Here is a 25,769-nt window from a genome sequence, read left to right as displayed (position 1 = left end):
ATCTAAAGTCACGAAAAGTTAACAAGATTCAAGGAAATAATTGTAAATAAGAATAATTAGAGAGTTTACAGAAGTTATTCTAATATAGACAGCTTGAAATTTGAGCTGTGGTAAGCTTTTTCCCAAGATAACCATGCCCAAGATAATCTCAAGAGACATTTGCATACTAAAAGGCAAAGTCTGGAGACTTGTTTCTTTTTCATTTTCCCTTTTTTTGCAGGGGGGTTGGCAGTGTGAGGTTGGGGTAGTGGAAGTGTCAATGGTGGGAGCAACAGAGAAATTGTGAAGATGCACTAATTAACTCACTTTTAACTATTTTAGGTGACAAGAGTGTAATATCTTCATAGACAATGGCTGTATTTTTCTGTTAAATTCTATATCTGGAGGACAGCTTTTTGATGTACCAGGGCCTTAACTGTTCCCTTGTAAGCGAGAAAATACAGACCGTAAAAGTATGGTTTTAACTGAATTAAGTCACATTAATCCATTTAATTGAGTATAGCAAGGTACTATAACTTTAAGAGATATAGGATTTCTAGTCCTTGAACTCAGGAAACACAGGTGTAACTATATAAATTTTCAGAGCTACCAAATGAATATGTGTTTCTCTTAATTATCTGAAAGTTAAAATTCTGGGCCTATCTTATATTTGAATTTACAATATTGATTCTTCAAATCATCTTCAGAGCTATTCCAAGCAAATTATATCAAGCTTATTATACTGCCAAATATTCCTTATAAATAAAGTATAAGTAGGAGTAAATGTGCAGAAACCTGATACTTTCTATAGATACCAGGAACAAAGAGTAAGTTAAGGCAAGCAATTCAGCAAAATAATAAATCTTACTGTTTTTGCTAAAAAATAGGGTGAACCAGGAGCTCCCGGAGAAGAAGGTCTCCAAGGGAAAGATGGCTTAAAGGTAAATCATACTTTTCTTATTATGTGTATGTAGATGTTTCTTGTGAAATCTTTAAAATATTACATAATTACATGATTTTATGTTATAAACAAAAATCTGCTTATTGTGTGGTATACTTATTTTACTGCTTTCCCTTTCTTAAAAAATTTTACTGGCTTTCAGGGGAACCCAGGAGGAAGGGGTCTTCCTGGAGAAGATGGAGAAAAAGGAGAGACAGGCTTACCAGGGGCTTTAGGACCCTCGGGTAGGACAGGTCTAATGGGCCCTCCGGTGAGTACTGCTGAGTTTATTTTTGAGTACTCCGTGAATTCAGTCCTCTGTGTATATGTACACCCACACACCCACACACACAAACACACACATACACACACGCATTCTGATTCTCTTAGATGTTCGTTGGGTAATTGAAGGTATGTAACTGTGGCTTGAGAAAAGGCCAAACCAGGGACTGATAATCAGCCTACCTAACATCCAAGGAAGAAAGATAATTTCTCCATGTGTCAAATGGACACAAGTCCTTGGAAGTTTTTTCCCCCCTCCCACTTTGAGATATAATTGACAAGTACCATTGTGTAAATTTAAGATGTATAATGTGACAATTTTATACACATGAGCACACACACACATGCACACACGTATACATATATGATTACCAAATAGGGTTAGTTACACATCTATCACTTTACTTACCTTTTTGTGGTGTGGAGAAAATTTTTAAGACTTACCCTCTTAGCAACTTTCAAATATACAATACAGTATTGTTAAGTATAGTCACCACATTGTACATTATATCTCTGTGAGTTATTTATAACTAGAACTTTGTGTCCATTCACCATTTCCCCCATCTCTCCACTTCTGGCAACAACCAGAAGTGGAGAGATTCTCCACTCCATCTCTCCACTGACATCAACAACCGTCAGTCTATTCTCTGTTCCTATGATTTCAGGGTTGTTTTTTTTTTTTTTTTTTTTTTTTTTTAGATAACACACATATTTGCAATCATACAGAATTTTTTTTTCCTCCGACTTATTTCACATAACATAATGACTTCCAGGTCCATCCACATTGTTGCAAATGTCCAGATTTCCTTCTTTTTGTGGCTGAATATTCCATTGTATATATAAACCATATATATACCATTCTTTTTTAAATATAAATTGACCACCATATATGTATGCATTTTCTCTGGGCTCTCAGTTCTTTTCCATTAGTCTTTATGTCTGTTTTAATGCCAGTACCACACTGTTTCTATTAATATAGTCTTATATTAATACAATCTGGAATTAAGAGGTGTGATACCTCCAGCTTTAATTTTTCTCAAGATTGTTTTTGTTATTTGGGGTATTTCATGGTTTCATGTGAATTTTAGGATTATTTTCTATTCCTATAAAAGATGCCATTGGAATCTTGGTAGGAATTACACTGAATCTGTAGATGGTTTGGGGTAATATGGACATGTTAACAATATTAATTATTCCTCCCTATGAATATGAGACAGCTCTCCATTTATGTGTCTTCTTCAATTTCTTTCATCAATATCTTACAGTTTTCAGTCTCTAGATATTTCATCTCCTTGGTTGTATTTATCACTAAATATTGTATTGTTTTAAATGCTATTATAAATGGGAATGTTTTCTTTATTTCTTTTTCAGATAATTCATTCTTAGCACATGTCAACATGACTGGGTTTTCTAGGTGATTTTTGTATCCTGCCATTTTACTGAAAGCATTTATTAATTTTAACAGGGTTTTTGTTTTGGTTTTTTTTTTTTTTGTCAAGTCTTTAGAGTCTTCTATATATGAAGATAATGCCATCTTCACAGACAGTTTTACTTCTTCCTTTCTTATTTGGGTGCCTTTTATTTCTTTTTCCTGCATAATTGCTTGGGTAGGATTTCCAGTACTACTGTGAACAGAAGTGGTCAGAGTCTCTTGCTCCTGATCTTAGAGGAAATCCTTTCAACCTTTCACTATTAAATGCGACATTAGCTGAGAGTTTGTCATGTATAACCTTTATTATGTTGAGGTATGTTCCCTCTATACCTGCTGTATTGAGAGTTTTTATCATGAAAATTATTGAAGTTTGTCAAATACTCTTTCTGCATCTATTGAGATGATCATATGGTTTTATCTTTAATTCTGTGAATGGGGTTTATCACATTGATTGATCCATTCTTGCATCCCAGGAATAAATCCCACTTGAACATGGTGTATGATCCTTTTAATTTGATCTTGAATTTAGTTTGCTAGCATTTTGTTGAGAATTTTTGCGTCCGTATTCATTAGGGCTTTGATCTGTTGCTTTCTTATAATATAGTTATCTGGCTTTTGTATCAGGATAATGCTGACCTGAGCTTGAGTATATTCCTCCTTTTCAAAATTTTGGATGAGTTTGAGAAATATTACCATTACTTCTTCTTTAAGTGTTTGGCAGAATTCATCAACAAAAACTAGGTTTTTCTTTGTTGAGAGGTTTTTCATTACTTATTCAGTCTCATTCATTATTGGTCTATTCAAATTTTCTGTTTCAGCATGATCCAGTCTTGGTAAGTAGTACTCTTCTAGGAATAAGTATATTCTAAGCTGTCCAATTGGCTGACAAATAATTATATATTAATAGTCTTTTATAATCCTTCGTTTTGCCGTGTTACAATTTATAATGTTTTCCCTTTCTTTTCTTTTTTAAATTTTTTTTAATTTTCAGCATAACAGTATTTCTTGTTTTTGCACCACACCCAGTGCTCCATGCAATCCATGCCCTCTCTAATACCCACCACCTGGTTCCCCCAACCTCCCACCCCCTGCCGCTTCAAACCACTCAGAGAGTCCATAGTCTCTCATGGTTCACCTCCCCTTCCAATTTCCCCCAACTCCCTTCTCTCTAACTCCCCTTGTCCTCCATGTTATTTGTTATGCTCCACAAATAAGTGAAACCATATGATAATTGACTCTCTCTGCTTGACTTATTTCACTCAGCATAATCTCTTTCTTTTCTAACTGTATTTGAGGTCTTTCTGTCTTGGTGTTTGTCGGGTTTATCATTTCAAGCAAACAGCTATTTTGTTAACCTCTTCTCTAGTTTTTCTGTTTTCTATTTTATTTACTTTTGCTCTGATTTTCATCATTTTTTTTTTCTTCTGCTAACTTTGAGAACTTGTACTTCTTTGAGGTATAAACTTAGGTAATTTATTTGTGATCTTTCTCCTTTTATAAAGTCGGCATGTAAACTCTCTTAGAACTGCTTTCCATAAATTTTTTCTATGTTGTGTTTCCATTTTTGTTTCAAGTTATTATTTAAATTCTAGTAGTTAACATACAGTGTAAATGGATTTCAGGAGTAGAATTTAGTGATTCATCACTTTCATACAACACCCAGTGCTTCTCACAAGTGCCCTCCTTAATCACCATCACTAATTTAGCCCATTCCCTGCCCACCTCCCCTCCATCAACTCTCTGTTCTCTGTAGTTAAGAGTTTCTTAAGGCTTGCCTCCCTCTCTTTTTCCCCCGCTTCTACGTTTATCTGTTTTGTTTCTTAAATTCCACATGTGAGTGAAATCATATGGTATTTGTCTTTCTCTGACTGACTTATTTCATTTAACATAAAGAACTTAGCAAACTCAACACCCAAAGAACAAATAAGCCTTTTATTTCTTTTTGTTGTCTAATTGCTGAGGCTAGGACTTTTTATAGAATTTTTTTTTAAAAGATTTTATTTATTTATTTGACAGAGAGAAATCACAAGTAGACTGAGAGGCAGGCAGAGAGAGAGAGAGGGAAGCAGGCTCCCTGCTGAGCAGAGAGCCCGATGCGGGACTCAATCCCAGGACCCTGAGATCATGACCTGAGCCAAAGGCAGCGGCTTAACCCACTGAGCCACCCAGGTGCCCCAAGGCTAGGACTTTTAGTACCATGTTAAGTAACAATGGTGAGAGTGGACATCCCTGTCTTGTTCCTGACCTTAGAAGAAAATCCTTGTTTTTTCCTCATTGAGGATGATATTAGCTGTGGATCCTTCATATAGGCCTTTATGGTGTTAAGGTATGCTCTCTCTATCCCTAATTTGTTGAAGGTTTTTATCAAGAATACATGCTGTAGGGGCGTCTGGGTGGCTCACTGGGTTGAGGTCTCTGCTCAGGTCATGATCCCAGGGTCCTGGGATCGAGCCCCGCGTCAGGCTCTCTGCTCAGTGGGGAGCCTGCTTCCTCCTCTCTCTCTACCTGCCTCTCTGCCTGCTTGTGATCTCTGTCTGTCAAATAAATAGATGAAATCTTTAAAAAAAAAAAAATACATGCTGTATGTTGTCAAATGCTTTTTCTGCATCTATTGAGAAGATCATATGGTTCTTATCCTTTTTTTTTAAAATTAATGTTGTGTATCTCAGTGATTGATTTGTGAATATTGAACCATGCTTGCAGCCCAGGAATAAATCCCACTTGATTGTGGTGAATAATTCTTTTAATGTACTGTTGGATTCAATTTGCTAGTATCTTGTTTACATCCATGTTCATCAGGAATATTGACCTATAATTCTCCTTTTTAGTGGGGTCTTTGTCTGGTTTGGAAATCAAGGCAATGTTGGCCTCATAGAATGAATTTGGAAGTTTTCCTTCCATTTCTACTTTCTGCAGCTGTTTCAGAAGAATAGGTATTAATTCTTCTTTAAATGTTCTGTAGAATTCCCCTGGGAAGGCAACTGACCCTGGAGTTTTGTTTATTGCAAGATTTTTTATTACTAATTCAATTTCTTTGCTAGTCATAGGTCTGTTCAAATTTTATATTTCTTTCTGTTTCAGTTCTGGTAGTTTGTATGTTTCTAGAAGTTGGGCCTTTTCTTCCAGATTGCCCAATTTGTTGGCATATAATTTTTCATAATATTCTCTTATAACTGTGTTTCTATGGTATTGGTTGTAATCTCTCCTCTTTCACTCGTGATTTTATTTGGGTCCTTTCTTTTTTCTTTTTGGTAAGTCTAGCTAGGGGTTTATCAATTTTATTAATTCTTTCAAAGAACCAGCTATTAATTTCTTCCTTTATTTGTTAATATTTGCTTCAACAATTAAGAGCTCCAAAGTTTGGTGCACATATATTTATAATTATTATATATTATTGATTAATATTTATAATTACATATTATAAAGTCTATTTTGACTCATATTAGTGTAACTAACTCTGCTTTCTTAATTGTTTGCTGACTGTTTTATAGATCATATCTCCTTGTTTTCTCTCTTGTTGTCTTTGTGATGTTATGAATTATAAGGCTTTATGACTTATTGTAGCAGTATGACTTAATCCTTTATTAAAATTTTGTGTATCTACGACATTCTTTGTGGCTAACATAAAATATGTTTTAATATCTTATTTAAAGCAGATAATAACTTCAATACTGTACAGAAACTCTATACTTTTACTTCTTCTCCCTTCCTCATATTTCAGGTTATTGATGTTACAATTTACATCTTTTTAAATTATGATACAATAACAAATTATCTTAGTTATTGTTATTTTTAATGCATTTGTTTTTTCACTTTTTAATTAGAGTTATAAGTGATTTATAACATAATCATTACAATATTAGAGAATCTGACTTTGAATATATATTTACATCTATTGGTGAGCTTTATACATTCATGTTTTTATGACATTAATTACATTCTTTTCTTTGAGCCTAAAAAATACCCTTTAACATTTCTTGTAAGACAGGTAATGGTGAACTCTTCAGCTTTTGTTCTTTGAGGAAAGTCTTTATCACTTCTTCATTTCTAAAAGACATCTTTGCTGGGTATAGTATCCTTGATTGACTTTTTTTCTTTGAATATTTTGAAGAAATTATTCCACTTTCTTCTGGCCTGCAGTTTCTTTTTTTTTTTTTTTAAAGATTTTATTTATTCATTTATTTGAGAGAGAGAGAGCACAAGCAGGCAGGGAGGCAGGCAGAGAGAGAGGAAGAAGCAGGCTCCCCACTGGGCAAAGAGCCTGATGTGAGGCTCAATCCCAGGACCTTGAGATCATGACCTGAGTCGAAGGCAGAGGCTTTAACCCACTGAGCCACCCAGGTGCCCCTGGCCTGCAGTTTCTGCTAAGACATGTACTTATAGTCTTACAGAGTCTCTCTTTTGTGTGAGAAGTTGCTTTTCTTTGCTGCTTCCAAAATTCTTCCTTTGTCTTTGATTTTTTTATAATTTAATTATGATGTGTTTCATAGTTACTCTTTTTGTATCCAACTTATTTGGGATCCTTTGGTCCTCAAGAATCTGGATGTCCATTTCTCTCCCCAGGTTTGGGACATTTTCAGCCATTATATCTTCAAATAGACTTTTTGCTCTTTTTCTTCTCCTTCTAGCATTATAGGTATGCACATATTTCACTTGATGCTATCTCATATGCACCATAGACTTTTTTCCCTTTATTTTGTTCTTCTATTTTTTTTTTCTTCCCCTATTAACTCTTCTGGGTAATTTCAAATGACTTGTCTTTGGGTTCACTGATTCTACTGCTTGGTTGAGTCTACTACTAAAGTTCTCTATTGAATTCTTCAGTTCAGTCATTGTATTGTTCATCTCTAGAATTTTTGTTTTCTTTATTTTTATGGTTTCTATTTATTTGTTAGATTTCTCATTTTGTTCATGCATTGTTTTTATTATTTTTATTTGTCTATTTGTGTGTTCTTATACTCATTGAACTTCTTTAAGATGTTATTCTGAATTCTTTGTTAGAAAGTCTATAGAATTCCATTATTCTGGTATCAGTTATTGAATTTTTATTAGTTTCCTTTGGCATTGTCATCTTTACTTGATTCCTCATGGTCCTTGTATCCTTGCACTGGTATTTTCACTTTTGAATAAGCGGCCCCTTTTCCAGACATTAGAGGTTTATTTTGGCAAGGAAAGACCTTCATTAGTCTGCTTAGCTGATTGGTTAACTAGTAATATTTAGCTGACTGGTTAACTGGTAGTATTTGTGGACAGGCATAGCTTACTGTTGAGGTCTCCAGTTGGGCAAGGGCCCTACCCATGATCTGAGGTTGGAAAAAGGCTGTCACTGGCTGTTTTCTGGAACTGAGTGAGCCCACTGACTGGGCATCATTTTCAAGTGAGGCCAGAGAATATGTACCCTGGTTGGGTAGGAGAGCTTGTAGGGTGAGGTCTCAAGTTATATTCCCTGGCAAGGCAATATCTCTGATTGGACTCTGTAGTCAGGCAAGGTCTCACGTTGTGCACCCTATCTCAGTAGTGCTATTGGCTGAACTCCATGTTCAGAGACCACAAGCATAGCTTCACAGTTGGGCAGACCCACAGGTTGTGCCCCAAGTTTGTATAGAGTCACAGGCTATGCTTCAGGATTACTTGGGCCACAGGCTGTGCCCTTCTGTTGGGTAAGGTCACTTGCCAGGCTTTCTGATTAAGTAGGTTCTTCAGCTGTATCTCAGTGTTAGCTGGGGCCGGAGGCTATATGTTCCATGATTGCGTAGATTTACTGTCTGTGGTTTTATTAGGTGGGGCTGAATGCTATGCTTTGTAGTTGGACAAGGCCACTTTCTGGGTTTCTTGCTTATACAAGATTGCAAGCTGTGTTTAGTAAGTTTACAGGGCCACAAGATAGATTTTGCTGCTGGGTAGAACTGCTGGTTGGGCCTCACAGCTGGGCAGTACTTTAAGCTAGGTTCCAAGGCTTCCCATGACTGCTGTACAGGTTCTGTGGTCATTCCCAACATTTTGGCAGGACTGCTGGCTTGACTGCCTGCCTGTGTAGAGTTATAGCATGGACTCCATAACTGTCCAGGTTCTATGGCTAGGCATAGTGGGATGGAAGTGTGTGGTTAGCTGTTGGGCAAGGTTGCTACTCAGGGCCATATAATGGGCTCCACAGCAGGTATGACCCTTTGGCTGGGGGCCCAAATTGTGCAGAACCCTCAGCCAAACTCCTAACCAGACAGAGAGACCAACTCAGCTCTGTGGAAGTGCAGAATCACTGCCTGAGATCTCGCTCAGGTGCTACTGCAAGGAGAAATGCAGTCCACCAAGGTCTGGTACAGGTTGCTATAATCCTTGCCTCCATTCTCTGTCTCTCTCTGATCCTTAGTGGTCAAGCCTCCAGGCTTCCCCAGTGAACCCTGTGAAGTAAGACCTTAGTAGGCTACCCTGAAAGCATTCCATAATCCTGGGGAAGGTGAATGACCACCTTTGGTTTTCTTTCCCTCGTTGGAGAAACTGTAAGCCAAGGGAGCCACCTGATGCAGTGCTCTGCTGTTCTTGGGAAAGGACAATGAAATCAAAATGAAATCTTTACTCTCACCTTTTTACTGTGGTCTGCTGTATCTCTGTGATCTAGGCGAGTGCTTCATCCTCACTTACAGGTTCTGGGATTTTCACAATGGTGGTCTTTTATGTGGATATTTGCTAGTTGGTCTTCTTCTGAGGATGGCTGAATTCAGGAATGACTTATGTCACTATCCTGATGATGTCACCTCAGCTATGGAACTTCTGTCATAAAGTATTTGAAGGGGAACATTGTGTTATCTCAAACTTACTTTGAATATTTCTGATTTTTATTCATATAGCTGACATTATTCCTATAGAGTGATATCCTAACTCTAGAATGACATAAGAAATCCTTTGCAGGCTAATTTAAGCTACCAATATCTGATCTCAAATTGTAGTATTACTTCAAGGGAAATTCTAAATGTCACATTGGACAGATTCTCTAACCACAGAGCAAATATAAGATGTAAATAAATAATGAGAACATCTTGTCTTTTACTTAAATCCTTAGTTTATGATATTTGTTATATTCTTTCAGATATGGCCTCTCTGGATATTTTACTTTTTTATTTTACTGTTCATCTTCCTCACATCTTTAAATATGAGATCATGGGAATCTTACTCAGCCTTTCAAAGATAGTTCCTGCCCCCAGTAATCTCAATTACATTTCCAATAACCGAGAAGAAGCTCTATCTGGAAGAATAGAACAAATACCATAAATGAATCACACATTGGCTATCTTACCATTCACATCATTTACCAATAATTTTGATTCCTTTAGCAATAATTAGAAATAATGCCATCTCACCTCTTCCCCCAAATAATAAACAACTGTACCAGTGTACTTCAACATGACAGTTAAAGTTTGAAAGTGAACCAGAAACATTGCCTATTTTTCAGCAATTGGCAAATTGAGTCTTTTTTCCCTATGGTTTTACATAAGTGGTTAAGTGCCCAATTCTCCTTTGTCTTGCCCTCTCAGTCCTGGAAAACTATGATAGGTGTTCCACTGCAGCAAATACAAAGCATTAGAGAATCAACCACCCCCGCCCAAATTATCTTCAAACTCTTGGTCCAGCCTGACCAATAGAGTTTCACTTATATTTTCTCATAGGATCCTACCAATAATCTAGTGATGCTTTCTTTTCCCTACTTTATAACTGAAAACAAAACAACAACAACAATAACACAGGCTCAGACAAAGCTAAGAATATAGCAGATGGCAGAGGTGGCTCTGTCTAGTTCTTTTATTATGACTTCTGTTCCTCTAAGCCACACCACATGAGGTAACCAGGCTGGCCTTATATTTCACCTTTTTGGAGTTCTTGATATTTTCCATCTTTATTAGGGGACTCACCATGGCTGGACTCACAGAGAAGCCAAGTAACAAATGCTGAAGAAGTGTGATTATATTTCTGAGAGTTCTTATCAAATTCATTTTTGTATGAGAAAATCATTAGCCATTAACAACTATTAATACTTTGGTATGGATTTTTTTCAATCACTTAATCTATTTCCCCAGCAGAACACTAAATGTTGGTGGGGAGAACAAAACTAAGAAAAAGAAGGGCCTAGCCATGCCATAGGATAATAGACACAAGTCCCAGGAGGGGATGATGCAGCATGACAGCTGGTGATGGGCAGAACAGAGATGAAAAAAGGGGCTCAAAACAAGACATGGAAAAATGATAAACACAGATTTCATCTGCTTCATAATTTTTCCCAGGAACAATCTTGCCTCATACACATCTTTGGTGCCTTTTTTTAGTAACAACACATGTGTGTTTCTTTTTATTCTTTTTGTTGTTCTCCTTGGAATTTTAAATGCCTTTCAGCTCATAAACTCAATAAAAATACCATGGCACATTTTTTCAAAAGAATTTTATGATCCAAGGAACTATTGCTTAATCATACAGCCTGATGTTGGATTTATTTTTCACTTTAAAAAATTCTTCCTTAAGCAATGTCATTAAGATGCTACCTATTCTTAAAAAATAAACAAGAAAGAGAATGAGAAAAAGAAATAAAACTTGTTTTTCAAGGAAAGAAATGTTATTCTTTCTAGAAGATTGGAAAATGAGAACTAGATTGAAAAATAAAGCACAGGAAGCATCCGTAACAAATTCCCAAATCTAAAATGTAGACTTCTTTGAACAGAATTTTAGTATGTATATTTTATGCTTGAATTACATGCTAAAGTGTTCAGTTGTCTACATGTATAACACTGTAGGGGAAAAGAATTTGGAAACATCTGAGAAGAAACATCTGCCTGACTTATGGTCTGTCACCCATTTCTTAAAAAAAAAAAAAAATCTATCACTGTAGTGTCTAACATCTAAACAGATGTGAAACTATGGGAGTTAAAAGTTGAATATATAAAAATGAAATTGTCTTCTTTTGTTCTGTTAGGACAAAACTTGTTTGGATTTATTGAAGTGTGATTTTTCCATTTGTATAGAACAATAGGATCATTGTTAATAGGGGACTATCTTAAAACATGAAACCAAGTAAGGCTTAGAAGCTTTCTCAATAGAATCTTTAAAAGCAAAGTCAGAGAGATGCGAGGACTTATCAGTAGTTAAAAAAGAATGATAAAGATATACATGACTCTTATTTCTGGGGTAATTTCCCAGGAAACTCTGAAAAATAGTAACTTTGGAAATTTGAGGTCAGTGGCATTAGGGAGTAAAGGACTTATTTAAATCTTTATTTTCTGAATGATTTTTATGACTCTGGTCTTAGGCTTGTTTGTTCTGAACTGTTGTGTCATAAACCAACACAGAAATAGAAAGAACTCTGCACTGACCATTATGCAAGAATTGTTCTACCACTATCCCTGCTCTACTACTAAAGAGCTGTACATTGTTGGGTGAGTCATTCTTTGGTTTCTCAGTTTACACATTACACATAAAGGGAGCAATGCAGAACTTCCCAGGATAGCTGTGTCAGGAAGGGATGCTGAATGGGCAGGAGTATTCTTCTATTATTAGGTGAGTCAGAAAATATAATATTTGTATATATATCTAATATATTGCCTTCTGTACAGGTTTTCTTTGGGAAAAAAGGCTCTATAGCTTTAAAAGAAAAAAAGGGGGGGTGGGTGGATTAGCTTGGATGTTCCTAAATTTGTATTAGCCTTACAAATGGTGACTCTGTAAAATGTATTTGTCCATTCAATAACTCAGCAAAGTTTTGGAGTACTTTCTATGAACCAAGAACTCTGCTAAGCAGTGGGGATCAAGGGGAACAAGATGGGCAATATTCCTGATCTCAGATTTTATAGTATTATGAGCACTGACCATAGACTAGATCATTGCAAGTAGTGATAAATGCAATGAGATGATCATAACTAGGGCGATGAAAAAGAATAGCTGGTTAAGGGAAGAGAAGCCTGCTTCCAACAGAGCATTGAGGGAAGACTTCTCTGGATCAGGGAGGATTGAGGTAAGACCTGAGGAATGAAAAAGAACCAGCTCTCCAAAGAACTTTGGGAGATTATTCAAGGTAGATGGAAAAACAAGGGCCAAGTTGTGGAAATGAGAATGGTCTAGGTATTTCTGGAAAACTTAAAGGAAGCTACTCACAGTTGCAGCATAATAAATAGTCAAAAGTTGTTTGAGATGAGATTGAAGAAATAAATAGGAAGCAGATCATAAAGGATTATTTAAATCATGTAAGAAGTTTGGGTTTTATTCAAAGTATAGTAAAAAGGCATTGAAAGGTTTCAAGCATAAGAGGAACATAGTCTGTTATGTTATATGATATATAGGACTATATGTTATATAGTTATATAGGAATCACTATATAACTTGTAAACTTTGTTTAGTATATCTAATGTTATTGGCTATCTCAAAGGATACAATAAACCCCAGAGGGGCAAAAATAGAACAAAGTAAATTTGAATTGCAAGAGCATGTTATGTACAAAGATAATTCAAATAGAGAATGGTCTTTTCAACAAAAGGTACTAGAACATGTGGAAATCTGCATACAAAAGAATAAAGTTGGACCCTTCCTTACACTACACACAAAAATTAACTCAAAATGGGTCTTACACTGAAATTTAAGAGCTAAAACTATAAATGTCTTGAAAGAAAACATAGAAGTAAATCTTCATGACCTTGATTTATGCAAAGTTTTCTTGGATAACACCAAAGTAATGAATAACAAAAGAAATAAATAAATTGGACTCCATTAAAATTAAAAGTTCCATACTTCATAAAACACCATTAAGACAGTGAAAAGGCACCTGTGGAAGGGGAGAAAAATCTTTGCAAATTATATATAATAATGGACTTGTGTCCAGAATATATAAAGAACTCTTCCAACTCAATAGTATAAAGATAAACCAATTGAAAAATTAGCAAAACATTTAAACAGATGTTTCTCCAAAGAAGATATATAGTTACCCAATAAGCAATTGAGAAGATGATCAACATCATTAACCTTTAAAAGAATGCAAATAAAACCACAATGAGATACCACTCCACTTGACTAGGATGGTTATAATAAAAAAAATTTAAAATTTTTCACAAAAATAGAAAATACCAAGTGTTGATGAGGATGTAAATATACATTGTTGATGAGATTAAAATGATGTGGCCACTTGGTAAATCAATTTGGCAGTTTCTCAACATGTTAAACATGCAGTTACTATATGACCCACCAGCTCTATTCCTAGGTATAGACCCAATAAAAGTGAAAACAAGGTTCAGACAAAAACATGTACATAAATATTTATAGCAGCATTTTTTATGATAGCCAAAAAATGGAAATAATCACAATGATAATCAACTGATGAATTAGTAAATGTATATTAATAAATGTAGTATGTCCATGCAATGGACTATTACTTGGCAATGCAAAGAAATGATATACTCATACATACTATGACTTTGATGAGCCTTGAAAACATTATGCTTAGTGAAAGCAGCTGGTCAAAAGAGACCACATATTGTATGACATATCCCAAATAAGGCAAATCCAGAAAGACAGAAAGTAGGTTAGTGGTTGCCCAGGACTGGAGGTTGGGGGGCAGTGCAGTGGTTGGGAGAAAATGGGAAATTACTACTTATGGGCACAGGATTTCTTTTGGGGCAATGAAAATATTGTAAAATTGATTGTGGTAATGGTTGCACAATTCTGTGCCTATATACTAAAAATCATTAAATCGTACACTTTATATGGGTTCATAATATGGAATGTGAATTATATCTCAAAGTTGTTTAAAAAATATATGTGGTGTGTTATTTTGAAGACAGCATAGCTATTCCCACATATTTAAAGTAATAGACTGGAATCCCAACTCCTTCTATTTTATGAGTAGGCTCGACATCAAGCCGACTATTCTTTGTCAACATGACATTTATATAAAAGGATTCTTATTTTTATAATTGTTGAAGAAATCTATTAAAACATGCACATTTAAAAATTGTTGCTATTTTTCCAGTCTGCCCTATAAGCTTGTGAATACACAAATGGGTTGCAATGGGTCTGTTAACTTTTAATAGCCCACATTTTAGAGCAAGATATTTCTTATGCATTTCAGAACAAGCACTAAAATAAACCAGCCTAATATCAGTGGAAGTTTTCTGCCACCTGCCCCCAACCCCTGCAAAAAGAGAAAACCTGTCTTTGAAAAGAAAAAAAAAAAATGTGGACAAAAGAACCAGGGGAAACCTTTCTGATTATAATGTCAAAAGAAAATATAATATAGAATACAGTCAACCCCCTTTTTCACACATAATATGTTCTTCGAGTGTACAAAAGTTTACTCTGCAAAATGTTTCAAGTAGATCCATATGCTACATTTCTTAGAAACTAAAAGTTTTAGTAGCATAAAAATATCTCACTACACCTTTTATACATAAACTTTGGTTTATGAACTTTAATACATGCTTTTTAAGATGTTATTTCTTTACAAATGGACACCAAGTAGACTAGGTTACTCTCCTATTAAGGCTAAATAAAAATGATAGAATGGGCATGCATTCTATCATTCTTTTGTTTATTAAGTATTAAGTATGTATTAAGTGTCAACTATATGCCAGGCACTGTTCTGGGTACTAATGTTATAGCAATAAACAAAACAGACAAGTTCCCTGCTGTCTTGGAACATACATTGTAGCGTGAGAAAGCAATGTACATAAGAATGGTAATTTCTGATAGTAATAAGTGCTGTGAAAAAAATAAAACATGGTAATGGGATGAAAAGTGATTAGGTATAGGCTATTTTAAATTAAGGTGGTCACAAAAGGGCTTCCTAGGGTTACACTGAGCCAGATGCCTGAAGGTAAGCCAGTAGTGTGAATATCTAAGAAAAAGCTTTCTAGGCGGAAGGACCATCTAACACAAATGCCCTACGGCAGAAAGGGCATTTATTAGATGCGCTATTAGAAAGGGGGAAATGTGGCCAAGGAGCTAGAATGTAGTAAGCGACTGGAAAACATGATGCCAGAGAAATAGAAGGTGCCAGATTATGAGGAGGATTGCAGACCATGATAAGAGGTTTGATGATGATTCTGATTTCAGTGGACAGCCACTTGGAAGGTTTTAAACAAGGAGATGTGTTTGATTAACGGTGTTAGTGATAATTTGGGGTCTTTTGAAGAAACAGATCTAAGGATAAAAGTGAATTTAGAAGGCTGTGGCAGTAATGTAAATGAAAACTGGTGTGGTGGTTTGGAATGTAAGAGGGCAATAGAGATAATGAGTAGTGATCCCATTCAAGACATATTTTGGAGATAGAGTCAATTGGATTTGCTCATTGTTTTGGATGTTGAGAAAGAGGGAAAAAATTATAAAGAATAAATCCTGGTTTTTAGCTGGAGTAACTGAATTGGTAATCATACTATTAAGCATAGTATGGGGCTACAAACTGGTACTTACACAGGTGCAAATACGTGATACTGTTTTTGGTTCATCCGGTTTTCCTCACAAACTCTGAGTTACTGAATAGTGAGGAGTTTTTGAGGGGCTAGGGGAAAAATAAATTTTTTAAAGATTTTATTTATTTATTTGAGAGTGAGCAAGGGATACAGAGCATGAGCAGGGGGAGAAGCAAAGGGAGAGAGAGAGAAGCAGACTCCTCTGCTGAGCAGGGATCCTGACAGAGGGCTCCATTCCAGGACCCTGGGTTTATGACCTGAGCCAAAGTCAGATGTTTAACTGACTGGGCCACCCAGGCTGTCATGGAAAATAAATTTTTAAATCCAACTCAGCTGAAAGCTTAAACAATTTATGCCTATAAATTAGTAGTCTCTGTAGATAAGACTTAGACTCCTACGATACTTTTTCTCAAATTTATCGGTTCTCGACCTCCCTCTTTTATTCCTTCCCATTAGAGAGTCTGAATGTCTGCTGATGGTAAGGGTGAAGAGGTCTTGGTTCTAGATGCAGGTGTTATTCATAATGATAGGGACATGGTAACATCCTTGTCAATTTGCTTACCACCTACCTTGCTGGCCTGTGATGATGACATCTATAGCTAGTAGTTTTCATTTCTTTTGGGGGAGGGGGTGTTCCCTCTGAACTTCCAGCAATCTGCAGATCCCTCTCAGGTCTTCTGGATTCTCATTCAGTTCTAGCCCAGGAAATCTGCCTTTTAGCCCTTATAGTAGAGCCCCGTCTTACTAGAGTAATGACTATTCTAGAGTAATGACTATTCACACACACACACACAAGTTCCCCAGGTGTGTTTCTAGGTTCCTGTCTACATCATAGAGGAATCAAAGAGTAGCTTGGGAAAATTTAGCAAATATTCTTCATTTTTATTTTCCTGAGCATCCAAATTGACATGGCCATAAATCAATTGAAATCTAAAGAGAAGGTACCTTTCCTACATTCTGAAGAGGTAGTAGGGAACAAGGGTTTCACTCTGCCAAAACTCAGGAAGAGGAAAATCTGAACATCTATGTCTCTCCCTCTCTCTTTGCCTTCATGCATATTCCTGAAATCAATAGGGAAAGGAAAAAAAAACAAAAAAACAAAACTGGCCTTCTCTGTATTTCCCCTATGTCATATTCTCATCCTTCTATAATCTAGTGGAGACCTTAGAGTTCTATTGGAAAGTGTGTCTTCTCTATAATATAGAACAACCTGTGTGCTGGGTACCCTAGGCTCAACTTGGAAATTTTAAAGTTGCAAACAATGAAAAAAGAAAAATTTTCTCTTAATACATTCAGCCCTTTGGCAAATGAACCCCTCAAGCTGAATAGGGTAAAGTCTATATATTCAAAAAGGCAAAATAGAAAAGGAATTTTAATAATTTTCAAAATACTGCCCCATTACAGCAGAGATGTGGAAGATAAGGAGAGACAAAGTTTAGGGGTTTGAGGAGGGAATTCAGTTTGGGACACATGAAGTTTGAGATGCCTATTAGAACTGCAAAAAGATGTCAGTAGGTGGGAAAATCAGGTCATTGGTGCTGTCAGGAGAGGTGACATAACTTTAGGAATCATTAGTCTATCAGGAGATAAAGAGATGTTATAAATAAGTAGAAAATTTGAGAAGCATGCTGCCATGTAAACAAAAGTTTTTAAAAGTTGTAAGAATGGAAAACAGTTTCAGATAAAATGAGCCACTGCATTATTGGATGTGGCTATTTGAAGGTCAGTTGTCCAAAAGGAGGCAATTGCAGAGTTGTGGTAAGAACAAAAGCCCAAATGAAGATGGAAAGAGAAGTACAGAAGTATTGACAATGAGCATAAACAAATCTTTCAAAAAGCTTTGCTATGATGGGGAAGCAAAAACAGAACTAGAAGAGTACCTGAGAAATTGAGTGAGTGAATAGAAAGGGAGGAAGGGACATGAGGTCAAGGAAGGATTTTTCTCAAATGAGTGCTATCCAGCATATTCAATTGCTGTTGGAAGTGATTCCGTTAAGAGCAAAAAATTGATAGTGCAAGTGTAGGAGAAGGCCTTGAAGAGGACATGGTTTAGATCCAAGTGAGGATCTGGCTTCAGGTAAGAAATAGGGAAACTCCTTCCTTCATCGGAGAAGGGAAACAATATGTGCGTACATAAGGAGGTACGTCTGTACATTGGGTGTCGGGAAGAGATTTCTCTTTCTTAATTGCTACTGGTCTCAGTGTAGAACAAAGCAAGGTAATTAACTTGAAAATGAGGTAAGAATGGAAGTTTGAAGAATGTGCAAACCATCTTGCAAAGTAATAAATTTCCCAATTATACACATTTGTGAGACTTAAATTTGTCACATTTTTACATTATCTACAAATTGTTATTAATATTTAAATATATAAACACAATGATGTTTAAACTGCTTTGTTCATTGCCAGATAGCATTGCCACACAGTAGTATCAGCTGACATCTGGGTATTTGAGTTCAATGCAGTTATGAAATGTTGATATAATAAAAGGACTTATGAATTCCCTCTCTTACAAGTATTGCAAAAAAGGCCTAACATTTTTAAGAATTGTAACTTTAAGTCACATAACTATAAATTAAAGAAAGAAAAAAAGATACAATCTCAATAGATGAAACAAGAAGTATTTATAAAAATTTAATATCCATGTTGACTATCATATGAAATGGTGAAACCTCAAAGATATGAGCAAAGATCACCACTATTTAGTATTTCTATTCAACATTTACTCAGAGACTCAGCCAGTATAGTAAAATAAGAGAAATAATCTACAGATAAATTATTAGAATCAGTGAGATTTTAGCAAGATGTTAAATATAAGAATATACAAAGATATAGATTCCTCTTCCCCAGCAATAGTTAGAAAAATTTAAAAAATACTATTACTGGAAAACAGTGTGGAGATTCCTTAGGAAATTAAAAAATAGAGCTACCCTATGACCTGCAATTGCACTGATGGGTATTTATCCCAAAGATACAGAGGTAGTAAAAAGAAGGGTCATCTGTACCCCAATGTCCATAATTGCCAAACTGTGGAAAGGGCCAAGATGCCCTTCAACAAAGAAATGGATGAAGAAGATATGGTGCATATATAAAATGGAGTATTATGCCTCCATCAGAAAGGACGAATACCCAACTTTTGTATCAACATGGACGGGACTGGAAGAGATGATGCTGAGTGAAATAAGTCAAGCAGAGAGAGTCAATTATCATATGATTTCACTCTTTGCAGAACATAAGGAATAACTTGGAGGACATTAGAAGAAAGAAAGGGAAAGGGAATTGGGGGAAATCAGAGGGGGAGACAAACCAGGAGAGACTGTGGCCTCCGAGAAACAAACTGAGAGTTTTGGAGGGGAGGGGAGTGGGAGGTTGGTTGAGCCTGGTGGTGGATATTAAGGAAAGCATGTATTGCATGTAGCACTGGGTGTGGTGCATAAACAATGAATCTTTAAACACTGAAAAATAAAATTACAAAAATAAATAAATAAAAATACTATTTATAATACAACCAACAACCAAGTTAAGCCTCTAGGAATAAATTTAACAAAAGACTGATGGTTTTGGAGGGGATGAGGGTGGGGGGTTGGGTGAACGTGGTGGTGGGTATTATGGAGGGCATGTATTGCATGGAGCACTGGGTGTGGTGCATAAGCAATAAATTTTGGAACACTGAAAAAAAATAAATTTTTTAAAAAATCTAACAAAAGATTTGCAAAGTTTTCTTGAAAATAATGTTTATTAACAAGGACCTAAATAAATGGAGAGATATTTTATATTCATAAGTAGGTGTACTCAATATCAAAAAATTATCAACTCTCCCCTAAATTAATCTATAAATCCAATATGGTTTTAGTCAAAATCCCACAAGAATTATTTATAGGATTTGATTAATGAAAAGTGATTTTAAAAGGAATGTGGAGGAACAAAGGACTGATATCAAGACAGTTTTCAAGAACAAGTTGCAGGAGGTGGGAGAACAGTGGTGTGTGGAAGGGAGAACTTGCCCTACCTGGTATCATAACTTATGATTAAAGCTAGAGTAATTTAATCAGTGTGACACTCATTCACAGAAGACAAAGAGGAGACCAGTGGAAATAGAAGATAACCTAGACTCAGATCTCAGTATATTTTGAAACTTGAAGTTTGATAAATTGATTATAGATGGAAGATCACTAAGGAAAGGATGAAATATTCAATAAACGGTACTGGTACAATTGGGTATCCAAATGGAAAACAAAATAAAACAGCTCCTTCACACCAGTATGCAAACACACAAAAGAATGAAATTCCAATTGAAGACCTCACTATGAACATCAAAATGTTAAATATGAGAACATTTATGAGATTATTTCATGATCTCCTGAAGGGAGAGGAGAAGGATCTCCTGAACACTGAAAGAAATAAGAAAATATTGATGAATATGATGAATACATTTCAACTGCAAGTTTGTATTAATCAAAAATTATGTTCAACAAAATGAGAAAATAAGCTACAGGCTGAGAGAAGAAATATGTATTACATAGAATGAGCAAAATACAAGTATCAGGAATATGTATAAAATCTTTCATGTACAACTCAATAAGAATAGCTCAGGAGAATATTGGACAGAAGATAAGAGCCAGAGATTCACATATAGATGTCAGATAACAGTATGAATAGATAATCATTCCTCCTTAGTAATCAGAAATATTCAAATTGAAGATACAAACAATTTTTCATTTTCCACAGTGAGATGGATATATTTTAAGTCTGACAGTACCCAGCATTACAGAAGATTTGGAGTAATTAGACTCAAACATTGCTGTGGAAATGTAAATTGGCAAAACTACTTTGGAGAACAATTTGACAATATCTTGCCTACTTGGAGTTGTGTATATTCTATAACTCAGCAATTTAACTTCAAGAAAACAGAACAAAACTTTGGCATGGCACATAGAGAGATGCACAAGGTATTTATTGCAACATTATCCATAAAAGAAAAAAAAAACCCACGCCAAATATTCATCAGTAGGGAAAGGTTTAAATAAGTTATGATTTGGTAAGAAAATGGAATCCTATAGAATTAAAACCAGAAAAATGAATGGATTAAAGACCAATTGATATCAAAAACAAAATGTGTGCTAAAATGGAATCCTGTAGAATTAAAACCAGAGAATGAATGGATTAAAGACCGATTGATTTCAAAAACAAAATGTGTGTTTACAAAGTTTCAAAAGAATATATTAAGTACAGCTTATTTAAAGTTTGAAAAGATGCAAAATAACCATATGTTGCAAATGGAGTGAAAGTATAAAGAAATGCATGGGAATGATAAACAAATTGAGGGCAATGTTTGCACCTGAGTAAAGAGAGAGGGTGACATGTCTGGAAAGGTATGTGTAAAGGGACTTCAAATATGTACATATGTATATTGCTTATTTTTCTTCAAGTAGGTGGTGGGTACAAGGGTATTTTTTGTACCTTCTAATGTTTTTATATATATTTGAATATTACATAATATGCCTGAAAAAAGCAACAGTAGTAGTGAGAACTGAGTTAGGCTCTTCAGTGTAAGTCCAGTTCTTTCTAATAAGCATTACATGCATTATCTCATTTAATATTAGTAACCTTCTGAAAGGTATTATTTTACCTCTTTTATCTAATGGAAAACTGGGTCCTTTAGAAGTTATATCATCTACTTATGGTCGTATTGCAGTAAGGTGAAAGAGCCAGAATATGAAACAAGCAGTCTGACTTTTTAAAAGTTCACACCATTGGGGCACCTGGGTGGCTCAGTGGGTTAAGCCACTGCTTTCGGCTCAGGTCATGATCTCAGGGTCCTGGGATCCAGCCCCGCATCGGGCTCTCTGCTCAGTGGGGAGCCTGCTTCCCCCCCCCACCTCTCTCTGCCTGCCTCTCTGTCTACTTGTAATCTCTCTCTGTCAAATAAATAAATAAAATCTTTAAAAAAAAAAAAGTTCACACCATTAATCTCTAATGAAAGTTAATATGCCTCCTTTTAAAACTCCACATTAACCACAAAGAAATCACAGGTTAGTGCAACTATCATTTCAACCTCTGGATGCAGCTAGAACTACAGCAATAGAACTTAACCATTTTGGCTTCTAAATTCAGTGACTTCGTGAAGCTAGAAGAGCATTTGCTCAGGAGTAGAGGGCATGAGTCATTTCCTTAGGTATCTGTTTATTCGTTCAACAAATATTTATCAAGAGCCTACATAGCACAGTGGTAAACCACAATTTATTTCTTGTCTACATCATTTTTGCAGTTTTCCAAGCTTCGGGACACAAATTTGAGATTTCCATTTTCATTTCCAGCTAATGCAAGGAGTGCCATGATTAATTATTAGCCATTTTAGAACTTGCATCCTTTGGTTTACTGTGGATCTCATTTAAGCCTAATTATTGTTGACCTGCAAATTCACATGACATCTAAAATATTTTAGCCAATTTTTACTTTAAAAAAATATATATTAAAAACTTCTGTGTTTGTCTAAATAAAATACTGATTGAAATGAAAATATTGTTTTAAACAGTTTAATGTGACTACCTCCTTTTTCTCAATGTATTTCCCTCTCCCGATTGATTTCAAAAATAAAATGTGTGTTTACAATCTATTTTCCATAGATCAAAGAAAATCTCCTAACCTACTCCAATAAGATTTTCAGAGTCTTCTTGATCATTTTTAGATATATTTTATAACCCTGTATATTCAATAAGATATTGAACCCACAGCAGCTCATAGAACTGCTAAAATGGATGCCCTGGGTTTACTTTAATTACAGTCTTACCAATTAAAACAGTTACACTGAATCCAAGTAATTTTCTTCCTATAATAAAGAACAGTTTAATTTTATCTATCTTGGCTGGTTTGTGTATGTAAATTTTACTCACTGGTAACAGCTAGACCTCTAAATCATTGTGACCTATTTTTAAATAATTACACAGGGGCGCCTGGGTGTCTCATTTGGTTGAGCCTCAGACTCTAGGTTTTGGCTCAGGTCGTAATCCCAGGGTTGAGAGATGGAACCCACATGGGGCTAGGCATTTGGTGCAGAATCTGCTTGAGATTCTTTTCCCTAGCTCTCTTGCCCTCCCCCGACTCGTGCATGCATGCTCTCTCTAAAATAAATAAATAAAATCTTTAAAAATAAATGCACAAGCACAATAATTATTGTTGAAAACAGTCCTCATTTTTACATAGTGTTCAATTCAGTGATTATGTGATGTAAGTATTTAAACACTCCTATCTAGTCCTTTCCTTAACAGTTTATTTTCTTTTTTATATTGGATATCCAGGGACCTGAAGGAATTGTGGGAATTCCAGGACAAAGAGGTCGTCCCGGGAAAAAGGTAGTTTTTTTAACATCTTTTTATGTTTTTTTTTAACATTCTTTTTTTTTTTTACATCTTTTTCTGGCACATCTTTCTTCTGATGTGCCCCAAGTTCCATAGGATGCTGTGATGTTTTTATTTACATAGATATAAAGTAATAAAGAACTATATATTGATCTTAAAAGGCATGTTTGTATAAATTAATATTTAACTCTACTTAGGAGTACCCCTCACCTTAATTATTTAAAGACAAATTTCCTACTTTGTAGTTTCTATAAAGATCTTTGCTTTTCCTTCTCCTGTTTGCCAAAAATTTAGTAGACTATGGGCAGGAAAAGAGAAAAGGAAAACACTATCCCATTTGTGGTAATGATTGATTTTAGCTTTCGCATATATTGAGTAAGAAACACAAATCAAGAATGTGGTTTATTTGTTTCTTTTATATTTTACTAAAAGATGATATATTTATAAGATACTAGAATGTTATAATGAAAAATTCATCTCTGTATGGGGTCAATAATTTATTCAACTATTGGTGAGACAGAAATTATTTTCTTAATTCTACCACAGCAATTCTAATATATTACTATATTTAGCTTCAAATCACACCATATCTAGTTCCCAAAGTCCAATTTCATCATTTCTGCTAATATATACTCACTCTATCTTTGTCATAAGGTAGGGACAGTATAAGTGAGAATAAAAAGTAAAGAAAAAATGAATGAGGTAAATTTTAGTAGCCATTCTTTTTTTTCTTTATTTGTGTGTTTCCAGTTTTTATTTAAATCTAGTTAATTAACATAGTGTGATACTAGTTTCAGGAGTAGAATTCAGTGATTCTTCTCTGATATACTTAGTAACTATTCTTGCCTATGAAAATAACCCCAATATTTGAAGTCTCTTTTCATCATGCATAATGTTATATCTAAAATCAACATTAGGAGTAGGACAGTGTAAGTCCTTACAATAACCTGCACCCCTGGGAATTATTACAACTACCAAAAACTTTCTGACTGTGATCAGAATCTAATTTTTCTTTTTATCTACTTGAATATCAATAATAGAACAGGTTGGTTCCCACTTTCAGAAAATGAATTATAGTACTTAAAGTTGCTTCAAAGCAGCTGTATTTTGGTGGTAGAGAATGATCAGTCAGCTTAATGGAAAACAGAAAGCAACTAACTAATTTTTAAAAGGATGCAAAATTATATAAAAAATATTATTGATTAAAAAAATTATGGATTTTAAAGGCAGACTCAAAACCAGTGAATGATGATTATGAATATATAGAACCATACACTGGAAACTTTGCGTTAAAGAGATCTTTGTGGCATCAAAGTTGTCTATAGAAACAGGATTCTCATAGGGCCTGTGTTTCTCATGGTAACAAGAAATACGTGTATGCATGAGAACATACGTACATAACAAATTTCAAGATAAAAAACTTATTTTGTAATTCAGCATTAACACCAGATCTCCCCTGGGTGTTTAACCAAAATTGTTTTTATTTTATTTTTATTTTATTTTATTTTATTTTTTCAGTGTTCCAAGATTCATTGTCCATGCACCACACCCAGTGTTCCATGCAGTACGTGCCCCCCTCATTACCCACCACCAGGCTCACCCATACCCCCACCCTCCTCCCCACCAAAACGCTTGGTTGTTTCTCAGAGTCCACAGTCTCACATGGTTCGCCTCACCCTCCAATTTCCCCCAATTTTCTTTTCCTTTCTTTCCCCTAATGTCCTCCATGTTATTCCTTATTCTCCACAAGTAAGTAAAACCATATGATAATCGCCAAACTGTGGAAAGAGCCAAGATGTCCTTCAATAGATGAATGGATAAAGAAGATGTGATTCATAATATACCAAAATTGTTTTTTAAATGTTCTTTCTCCTAAATTACTTTAAGTTATATCTTTAGGATAACCTAGGTAGTGATGGTTTATTATTGTCAGTGATGGTCTCTACTACTATTAAGTTAAAGCAAAGTTACTCTTTACTTACGGAATGTCGTCTGGTGTCATTCTAGGTATATGATATACTTAATTCATCTAAGTAAAAATTTGTTTTTTCTCACTTTTCTCTCTTACTAATGACATCCACAGGGTGATAAAGGACAAATAGGGTCCACAGGAGAAATTGGAAGCAGAGGTGCTCCTGGACAAATGGGGGAAAGTGGTCCTAAGGGTGCCAGAGGAACTAGAGGTGCTGTGGTTAGTATCTGATTTGTTTCCAGACCTAAGTTCACTGTGGATGGAAAAGAAATGTATCCATGTCCTTAAAGTTTCATCCCTTGATTAATTTTACAGAGAAAGCAATAGTTCCATTGAAAATAATCTACCTCCATGGGCTGCGGAGAATTGTAAG

At 35.3% G+C, this 25,769-nt stretch overlaps 1 protein-coding gene across 2 annotated transcripts in view; it reads left to right on the top strand.

The window, feature by feature from the left end:
* The window catches only part of COL24A1 (collagen type XXIV alpha 1 chain), a 402,120-nt gene that overhangs the window by 274,995 nt on the left and 101,356 nt on the right, over window positions 1-25,769 (top strand). For both annotated transcript variants that reach the window (XM_059136719.1, XM_059136718.1), the window contains exons 36-39: window positions 867-920; window positions 1,083-1,190; window positions 23,365-23,418; window positions 25,508-25,615. In XM_059136719.1, coding sequence (XP_058992702.1) covers window positions 867-920; window positions 1,083-1,190; window positions 23,365-23,418; window positions 25,508-25,615 — 324 coding nt within the window. The remainder of the gene's footprint in view (window positions 1-866; window positions 921-1,082; window positions 1,191-23,364; window positions 23,419-25,507; window positions 25,616-25,769) is intronic.

The sequence above is a fragment of the Mustela lutreola genome, chromosome 10 (assembly GCF_030435805.1).
Source record: "Mustela lutreola isolate mMusLut2 chromosome 10, mMusLut2.pri, whole genome shotgun sequence".
Lineage (NCBI taxonomy): Eukaryota > Metazoa > Chordata > Mammalia > Carnivora > Mustelidae > Mustela > Mustela lutreola.
This window is presented reverse-complemented; position numbering and strand designations above follow the sequence as displayed.